The following is a 10,410-nucleotide window of genomic DNA, read 5'->3' as shown; positions in this document are numbered from 1 at the left end:
GATCTACGCTTAGATCTCATTTTTCTAGACGCTCACTTTGATTAGGGTCTAGTACATGGATTAACTAACGAGTGCTGCTACATTCCAAAGGCGTGACCACAGTCCACAATGACACCGAAACCCACTCGATTAACAAGCGCCGCCCGTCGCCAATTATTCGCCGCACTTCCGTTGGGTGCTGCGGTTCCGTGACCGGGAGAATCGGATGCATGATGATAGCCAACTCACCAAAATACTAGTATAAACTAGTGGCAAGTAGAGCGAGACATGGGAGCCGTGCATCCTTGCTGGCTTGTTTACTCGCGTTAAGATGGCGTACGGAGTATAGCTCTAGCATTGGTGGTGGACCAGCTAGCCACCGGCTGCCGGCTGGCTCAAAAGTGGCTCAATGAGGTGGGGTACGTTGCTGACTGTACTGGGGCCTGTTGGTTGGTGAGGAGGCATACGATCAGAGGGGTGGTTAGCAGGGCAGTGAGTTCACCACGGATGCTCGCTCTTGGTGCATGGACAGATGCTTATGCCAAGCACTGGAGTTAGATGATGCACTGCCCCCGCTTTCATTATTGACCTGTGGGATGTGGCTGTGCAGTGGTGGATTACCTAATCATGCTACGGGGTGTCACTAGATTATAATAGCTACTCCACCCGTAGAGGAGATTGGGATGTGAGAGGCACTGCTTGTCCACTGGCTAAGTACGGTACCTTCGTTTTTTAAGCTCTGGACTCGAGGGTGGTCGAAGTCATACGGCATGGGCTTCCACAGAAGGTTTGGCCCGGCCCATCTAGCAGCGCGTCTTACTTTTAACCTTTCACAGAAGTCCCCCAGGCAGGCCTTCTCTACAGTCTGCTGACAGGCCAGTGAAATCGAGAGCTGTCGGCCAACTTTTTGAAAACTGAATAGGGTGCTCTGACAACGACAACAGCAGTTCTAGGATTTCTAGGCCTTAATACCTCATGATCACAACTGTCAAGGTCTAGGCTTTGATGACTCGGTGTTTCGAACCTTGGCAGCTTGGGGATGAAACAACAATCAAGGGCGACAACCAAAATCACTGCGCTAGCACTGTAACATACTGTAGCGTTTCATTTGTATTTGTGAATTATTGTCCAAATATTGACTAATTAGGCTCAAAAGATTCGTCTCGCAAAGTACAATCAAACTGTGCAATTAGTTTTTAATTTCATCTACATTCAGTACTCCATGCATGTACCGTAAGTTTGATGTGATGGGGAATCTTCTTTTTACATAGTGTTAAAGTTGAGATTTTGGGATAACTAAACAAGGCGCAAGGCGTCTTCAACTTTGACTTACCACCCCCGCTCATTCAGCTTTGGCTAGTTTTCCCTTTTGCCACCACAAAAGGTTGGAAACAAAAGCGAAACGTTAACCTTTTAGGGTTCGATGCATCACCAAGATTGCAAGATATATGAACATCTTCTCAGCCCTTTTCAGCTCAAATTTCAGACAACTGCACCGACAGGCAGGCGCTCGAGTTATTTAGCTGAGGCGCCTCTTTTTATGACAGTGATTACCAAGCGAGAACGGTTAAGTGAGGTCACTCTTGGGTCAGCCCAGCCCTGAGCCCTGGATGCGTAGCCCGGACCAGTTCTCTCTTACTGTCTCGCGCTTCTCTCCAAATCGCTGAGAGAATTAGTACACTAGAGATTACGAAATGTCAGAGGGGTCCAAGGAAACGTACGCCTTGTTCTTGTATGATGTACAGGATGGATGTGTGGCAGCACTCCCATCTGATGAAAACAGCGCATCGCTGCTGCTACTTTCCACCTAACTCAGCATGTGCGGCAGGTTTGCGAACCATAATAGCGACTGTTAGTAAGTGACAGCAAAAACAAACACACTAGTACATGTATACAATGGAGTACTCGGTGTGTTTAACCATGCGTACAGAAAAAACCCACGCAACGTAGGGACAGGAAAAGGCCATGGACCTACGCATTGCGAATTAGTCTTCTGAACATGTTATATTTCAAAAGAATTGAGCTTTAGATAAATATCAAATTTCCGTATCAAATAGTACCGATTTTAGGCATCTCGTCGCACATGCTGTCTACAAATTACAATGAAAAGAATGACATGTTAATTCATTAAATACCTCTAAAAATATGAGCGTAAACATGGAACCCTAACTGACTCAGCTACGCTAGTTTACGTTTTAGTAGTAATCAACACCCTACTAATCAGGTGGACCAAAAAAGGAACCCTACTAATCAGGTGGACAAAAAAAAAAAGGGATTGACGTTATTGAGAGCAATAATACTCGTGTTTGAATCCATAGACTAATTTTTAATTCGAGTCATATCGGATGTTTGAATAATAATTAGAAGGATTAAATGTGAATTAATTACAAAACTAATTGCATAAGCTGCGACTAATTCACGAGACGAATCTATTAAGCTTAATTAATTCATGATTAGCACATATTTATTGTAGAACCATATGTTAAATCATGGACTAATCAGGCTTAATAGATTTGTCTCACGAATCAGCCTTTATTTATGCAATTGATTTTGTAATTAATCTATATTAAATATTTCTAATTAGTATCTAAACATTCGATGTAATATAATCCTGTCTCCAAATGAGGCCTTAACATAAAATAAGTGAGATCGATGGTTGAATACCGCGGATCCGGTACCTCTCCACGCCATCGGATTTGCCTCTTCTTTCATAGTCCTACCGCAAAAGCCATTAAGTTACGCGAGAAACCATAAATTTGTACACACAGACTAAACAGAATTAAAATAAAACAAGCATCATCTCAACGTAAGGTAGCAGACGAATCACACTGCTTCCCATTTCATAACGACGCTGACCTATCCAAAATACATGCGACCAAAATGTAGACAGCAGACGCGTATAATTTTTTTAAAAAATAGACGCGTATAATTTTCGTGTCGACTCGCCCGTATTCTACAGTACTACAAGGCTAGCGCTGCTATGACGTCCCAGCAAAAATATCTCCGCGCGTCCATCTATACCGGTGGTGTGGACCACACCGAGGCGCACCCACCACCTACACGCGTCGCGGGCCCACCAACCGCGCGCACGGGCCCTGGAAACGGTGCTGCGCGGCCCGCACCGCACCGTCGCTTTCGTAGCGGAGTGAGTTTTCCACTGGCCATTCGCCATAAAAACGCCCGTGACCTTTGCTTTGGCTTCGTCCCGCAGTCCCTGACATGCGGGGCCCCCGGTGCACTTTTCCCTCGGTTTTATGTTCGCGTCACGTCCTTTTCCCGTTTTCTTTGGAAGCTGACGTCCCGGCGAGTCAAGCTCGCCATGGAAAATTGGGAATTTTTCTCCCCATTGATGCAAGTCGCCTACGGGTAACAGTTTCTGCGTTAACAGCGATGGTAAACGGCGACTGACTGCTGTACGTGCATGCACAAACTTTTTTTTTTTTGAAACGATACGATGTAGTACTAGTATTGTTTTTAGTTTGCAAGTTAAAATTTTTCAAATCATGTACTTATGGAAGCCTCTAGGTCATGAAGGAGTACTTTCAAAAATTGCTGTACACGAACACAAAAAGGCAAAAGTGAAGGTAAATGGTGCGTGACTGCGACACTGGATTCAGAGCTTCAGTCATATTTTTGAGGAACTTTTTTTTTTTGAGGAACAGCTTCAGTTATATGTCCCCAAAGTTTGTTCGTGTGCTCCGAATCCGAACAAATCCAGCGCCACCCGCTACGTGACCTTGTCTGAACTGCGACCCGAAACGTTTCACCAACCAGAAAGTCCGGCGTACTAGAGGGCTAGAGGCTAGTTGTTGTAGTTAGATTCAGATTCGGGATGTGAAATACATGCACCTAACCGAACCGCTCTGCTTGTCAGGCACACACTGGCTGAAGATCCAAGGAATCGAAAAGGGCAGAGGAAAGGTGCTCACCAAACACACATTTTTGGTTTTGCTCTAGCACAAAGTGATGAACCTGCTAGCTACAAGGAGACCTGAATGTCCTTTGTGTTGTGATGAAATGAATCGAAAAAGAATGGTCGTGTAAGGACAGCGGTTGGAGTTGATTGAAGCGAGTTCTTCAGCCATTTTCCCTCGACATTTCACATTGCGATTCCCTCTTTTTCGGACGGCCTTTAGTTTTACCTTCGCCGATGTAGCACATCGACCTGCGAGGCTGAGAAGGCAACATCTCGAGACACCGTCAGGCACGGGGAGCCAGGGACCCCGTGCGCGCGTTCTCTGAACACGACGTGTTCCCTACCGCATCCTTGCGAACAAGAAAAGTCCTCCATGAAAAAACAGGCCATGGATGGTAAAAGAAGACAAGCACCTGCTCCAGCACAGATCTATCGTCTGAAAGTACCTTCGTCAAAGATCAATCGAGCACAAAATCATGGGATTTGCAGCATATTTCCCCCCTGAAGGACGGGATTTACTGCATATTCAGGTTACGGTACGGTGTACTGAAGTCCCACAGGTTCTGCAAGGTAAGATACAAGTCTTGACATCTCTTCAGCTGTTCTGAAGTCCGAACGATACACTACAGCAAGCATAGTCAACAGAATCAGCACCTCACTGAGACAAAAGCCATGGGTGCTTGTCTGCCTGACACCAGCTGCAGGGCTAAAGTGTCCTCCTAATAACCATTTCCACCTCCACGATTTGACAGGGTAACAGGCATTCGTCGGCCGTGTACCCTCACTTTTTTCCTTCCCTGTCGTCACGATCGGGACAGCGCGTTTCACTGTCCCTCGCCGGCACACCACACCGCACCGCAGCCAGAAACTGCGGTACCGTCAATTTCGTCAAGACAAAAGTTACTGCCATGTCTAGACTTTACGTTTACTCGCCCGCATCAAATGATTTCGGCGTCAGTCAGTACTGCCCGAGGCAGGCCGGCGTAAAGGAGACAGCGAGGTTCATGTCACTCCGCCATCACTTCCAGTTAAACACGGCGGTAAGCCGGTAACTTGGCTTCCAAGGGCACCGCATCGGTCGTAATCCCCGATTAACTCCCCCCATTGGCGTGTCCGCGCCGGCCAATGGAGCCCTGGTTTAGTGGGGAAGAAAGGAAACGGAGCACACCGCGCACGAACTCGGGAGGGATTCCGCTGCGTCCCGTCGCTCTCACCGGTCGAGCTCGAGCATATGGAACATAGAACCCTAGCTAGCTAGGATGGTTGCAAGACTAGCTAGCTAGTTTGGCCCATCCTTGCGTTGCGTCCGGCGAATTCTCTCCTCTCGTCGCTCTTCGTCGAGCTCATCATCACCCGGTCTCCTAAATGTGAAACAGGAGCCCTACTCCGCCGGGAAAGATGAAGCACGAATTGTTCGAGTACGGGGCCCAGGACTAGCAGTTCGCCGGCGTCGTTGATCATGGCGTGGAAGAAGCGTCGCTTAATATAATGCAACCAACCTGTTGATTTGCATGGAATTAACATGGTCAAAGAATGGGTTCGTGCTTTGGGGGCTGGACCGTACGTGCTCGGACCAAAGCTAGAGGCAATACAGTTGGTTGGTGAGAGGCTGCCGCCGGAGAGGATCGCCGGTTGACCGGGGGAGTCAAACGGCCCAGGTAGCATGGTCTACGGAGTAGACGCCGGCTGTGGAAGGCTGCGCCCTGTGTTCGTCAGGCCGGCGTGCAAGTTGATCGGACCTGGCTGACGGGCGGCTGGCGCCTGCAGGGTAGCGTGCCGTGCATCACCAAGTCAGCAAGCCGAGCCGGGCCCGGACCCGTCCGGCCGTCTGGTGCGTTCAGCTGAACAGATCGATGGGAGCCGGGAGGCGTGACGCCGCGCTTGCGCGTTCGCCGTGAACTGGTAGCACGATGGCTCGCGATCCACCGACCGAGAGGGGACGTGACATGCGTGGATTCAATGGCATTTGCTGCTTCCAGGACCGGAGGGAGCAACCGCGCTCTGCTAGTCTGCTCCATCATAAAAACTCCCGTGAACGCAGCGCGGGGGTAACAGTGTTATTACCGATCTGGGCTGGGAGTAATCCGAGTTACTGCAAACGATCTAGGTCGGGCATTGCACGGCGAAAACTAACAGAATTTTCTTTCGAAGAGAAAAGCCTGAAGAATTTTCCCAGTCCTCGTGATTCGCCAAGACATGCCACTGTGATGCCCGGTGCCGAGGGCACCCCGTGTTGCAGCAGGTGCCGAAGCTGCTAGAGAGATCCGTACCCAGAGACGCAGGCGCAACCGCGCCAAACCTCAGAATCATAACGGTGTCGCTGTCAGGTAGGCCCGAATCGAGTCGTCCCCACCCAACAGTGTCAAATAAGGTTCACATGAGCGTGGCAACGGCACCAGGCCCACGGTCCCGTTGAAAAAGAACGCTCGAGAAAACCAGAAAAAAAAATAAAGGGAAAGCAGAGGCTTCCCCTGCTCTCGTCGAGGAAAGCAACCCGGGGAGTCGAGCCGGGCTGAGGTAGTCCCGCGAGGCAACGGATCCCACAACCCGACACCGCCAAGTGGGCCCAAATATGGGCCCACGGTGGCCCCACCACCCATGCCCCCACCCCCACCCCCGCCTCTTCTCCCCGCACACTTCATAAAACCACCTCCACCACCTGTCCCCCCTTTAAACACACACACCGAAACAACACCACGCCGTCCCCCCCTCCCTCCACCGCGTCGCGCGGACACGAACGCGCGAGCCACCGAACCGAGCCGGGCCGGATCGCGGCGTGGAGGTGGATCCAGGCGCGGGCTCCTCTTCGCCGCCGCCGATGGACCTCGGCCTCGGCGGCGCGGCGGGCAGGGCCGGCAGCGGGGGAGGAGGGGCCCGTGGCATGAGCGGCAGCGGGAGCGGGGGCCGGACCAGCACGTTCGCCCTCGGAGGTGGCGGCGCCTCGGCGGCGGCGTGGACGCGGCTGGTCAGCTCCGGGGTGGAGGACGAGTTGGTGGTGTTCGCGTCGGGAGGAGGAGGAGGATGTGCGGGCGCGGGACCGGGAGGTCTGCCGCAGGGCCACTTTTTGGAGGCCTGCTTCCTCTGCCGGAAGCCCCTCGCCAGCAACCGCGACATCTTCATGTACAGGTTCGTCCCCTTGCCGGCATGGCTACTGCTGCCTGGTGCCTGCCCGCGCGTTTAGCTTTACGCTCGTTGGGTGGAATGGTTTTGGAATTTTCTGCAGTGGGTCCCGGGGTATGGACATTTCCAGCGTCTTTGGAAGGTGAATTTTTCCTGGGAAGAACAGGAAATTTGACCGCCGAATCAGCTGCTGGAAAAGTGGGAGTCGGCGCGTATTTCTCAGAGTTTCCTTTTTTTTCCTGCGCTTTATTTTACTTTTAGGTACTCGTATGCGGCCCGGGGAAAAAACATACTAGCATGGAAAATCTTGTGGGAGCCCTTTTTCGATTTTCCGATGTGTTGTTGGTGCGAAGGTTTTGTCATCTTTGATGCTGTTCGTCCGGGTTGCTTTTGCGCGTGAATCCATTGAATTCTCGGGGCCCTAAATCGGTGCGCTTATTTAATGACCATGCCGTGAGCTCCTGCCAATTTACCACAGCACCATCTGTCGCTTGCTCTTTATGCGTGGAGTTGGTAACCTTGAAAGCTTAGCTGCTAAGCACGGGCGATTTATCAGTTCGGTTACCTATAAGTCGGAAGCAAAATTCATCTACTGCTTTGACGCGTTGGGTGTTTCATGTCCATGAATAGAATTGGTGGGCAGACTGAAGCTACTGTTGTCGTCAGTTCCATGAGTAGTTCAGCTCTATTCTCCCTTTTCATATTTCATCTTCAGACCAAGAATTGGTTGGCAGTTCAGGCATCCAAAGACATCCATCCTTTCTTTGTACATCCGTTTCCATGTGAAAATTCACGCGGTGTCAGTGTTGTCCCCGTCACATTCTACTCGGGGTTTTCATGGCTTCCAAGCTTTCTAATCTTATGCATGGCTTTGTCTCTTGTGTGCAGAGGTGACATCCCATTCTGCACCGAGGAGTGCAGGAGGGAGCAGATGGAAATGGACGAGGAGATGGAGCGGAAGGAGAACAGCAACCCCAAGAAGGTGGCGGCTAGGGCGCCATCCCACGCGGGCGTGGAGTCCCCGCCTAGGCCTCCGAAGGCCCGGGCAGGGTCAATCCTCGCCGGCTAACACCACAAAAGGAAGCTCAGAAACGAGCTCGTTGTGTTATGATTCCCCTCCCCAAAACCAAAAGATCAGATCCCCCTCTTACCACCAGGAACTACCGCTTACAGTTACCTATAAGGGTTTGTGTTTTTTGTTTAAACCCCTTGCGCCTCTGGTAGGTGGCGCTGTGACCCTTTCACTGTCAATGCCTGCCGGCCTACCTGTATCGCTGATGATGTATAGAGATGGAAGGAGAGGAGGAGAGTGCTGTGCTGGTGTTTAGGACTGCAGGCTGCAGCTCTAGCTTTGTGCTGCTGCTGCTTGCTGTGTTCGTTTGTATGGGTGTTCTGGTCTTCGTTTTGGGGGATTTTGTGAAATTCTCTATGTGGTAGTAGTTGGTGATGGTGTTAGGCTTAAGGTTTTCCTAATGCTGATGAAAACATATGGCTATAGAAGAAATAGACATATGAATGGACCCTTGGGAGTCCATGACTTTACTCCTGTGTCATCGTGCTTTTATTTCTTCAAAGATCCTGTGACTGGCAACGAGTCACAAGAGGACGGTCCAGCTAACTTGTGATCGTCTTTGTTCGTGTGAATTGTTAATTTGCTATTGCTGTGAAAATGGTTAATAAGTGGCACGTTCCACGTATTGCTTTTGTTCGGAATGCTTAAGTTCTTAGATGAACGTCTCATGGTCCGGTTTACTCCTCCAAGAACATTCCCTTTTGAGCAATATTTTCAGAATATCCCCAAGAATGGTCTCTGCAATGAGGTTGCCGCTTCATGGCGCTGGTTGTAGCAGTGCGTAGGATTTGACTAGAAACATAGAGCTTTTGTTTTACCCTGCGTACGGTACGGATGTGTCAGCGAGAAAGGGTCGGGGAGGGAGAGCTAGTAAGCCAGCTCATAGAATTTTTTAGGGGGCGTTAATCGATAAGTAGTGTATAAAGTGAGGAGCCGTAGGGTGTTTGTTTGCTCGAGCTAAAGTTTAATCCGTGTCATATCGAATATTCGGAGGTTAATTAGGAGGACTAAATATGAGTTAATTATAAAACTAATTGTATAGATGGAGGCTAAATGGCCAGATGAATCTATTAAGTTTAATTAATCCATCATTAGCAAATGGTTACTGTAGCAGCACATTGTCAAATCATGTACTAATTAGGCTTAATATATTCGTCTCGCCGTTTAGCCTCCATCTGTGTAATGAGTTTTGTAAATAGTCTATGTTTAATACTTCTAGTTAGTATCTAAACATTCGATGTGATAGGAGCTAAAGTTTAGGGGAGTAACCAAACACCCCATAGGTACTCCTGTTTTTCACCCCCTCTCTCTCTCCCGGCTTAGGGGTGTTTGGGAGGAGAGGGCTAAACTTTAGCCCTGTCACATCGGATGATCGGATACTAATTAGGAGGACTAAACATAAGCTAATTACAAAACTAATTGCAGAACCCCTAGGCTAAATCGCGAGACGAATCTATTAAGTCTAATTAATCCATCATTACTGAATGGTTACTGTAGCACCACATTGTCAAATCATGGACTAATTAGGCTTAATAGATTCGTCTCGCGATTTAGCCTAGGAGTTGTGTAATTAGTTTTGTAATTAATCTAGATTTAATACTTCTAATTAGTGTCAAATATTCGATGCACGGGTGCTAAAATTTAGCCCCCTCCTACCAAGCAGGGCCTAATGTACCGGGAAAAGTCGATTCGTACATGCAGTGCTGTCCTCGCCGAATCTACAGCAGAGGTACTCGCGCCGCAGGCTTTACGACAGGAACTTGCAACCTCGCCGAGCCATGGCGCATTGACCCTTAGGTCCGTAGCCCTTTTTGCTCGAGCTGTTCCACTTCCAGTTTGCAGGGTTTCGGGTTTCCCCTCCAGACGCGCGACGCGAGCATTGTAGAAGAACAGCACACTGGAATTGAATGCCCACTTGACGCGAGAGCGGAGTAGATGCAGAGCAGGTGAGTGGTGTGAACAGCACTGACGGGAGCTACCAGGAAGCAGGCAAGCAGCACTGCAGCAGCAGAGAGCAAAAGGGTTAATGCCCCACGAAGCTCGCCGGCTTTATGGAAAAGTAGCGTGTAGGAAGGGTCCCTGTCCGGTGGCTGGGCGGGCCCGCTCGTCAGCCTCCGCCGACCTTCCTGCTTCGCACCACCGCTTGGCGCGCCTGCATCCATCTCCTTTTTCCTGAAGGACCGCAGCGCTTGGAAGAAAAGCTTCCGGTGCGGGAAAGGAACGCCGACGGCCATGTGCGCCCGTGCCCGCTCGCTCGTCACTCCTTGGCTCGCCGGAGGAAAACGATGGCGCGGCGCTGGTTTGACGCGAGCGAGATCGGCCG

The 10,410-nt window shown here is 50.0% G+C and overlaps 1 protein-coding gene across 1 annotated transcript; it reads left to right on the top strand.

Moving 5' to 3' along the window:
- Positions 1-6,573: 6,573 nt before the first annotated feature.
- Positions 6,574-8,557, top strand: LOC117862608 (uncharacterized). Its single transcript, XM_034746109.2, has 2 exons — positions 6,574-7,021; positions 7,904-8,557. Exons 1-2 carry the CDS (start codon positions 6,714-6,716, stop codon positions 8,082-8,084), a joined length of 489 nt encoding a protein of 162 aa, XP_034602000.1. The 5' UTR covers positions 6,574-6,713; the 3' UTR covers positions 8,085-8,557.
- The last annotated feature ends 1,853 nt before the right edge of the window (positions 8,558-10,410 follow it).

This window comes from Setaria viridis, chromosome 7, assembly GCF_005286985.2.
Source record: "Setaria viridis chromosome 7, Setaria_viridis_v4.0, whole genome shotgun sequence".
Lineage (NCBI taxonomy): Eukaryota > Viridiplantae > Streptophyta > Magnoliopsida > Poales > Poaceae > Setaria > Setaria viridis.
Note: the sequence above shows the minus strand (reverse complement) of the source record. Positions and strands in the feature narration are given on the sequence as shown.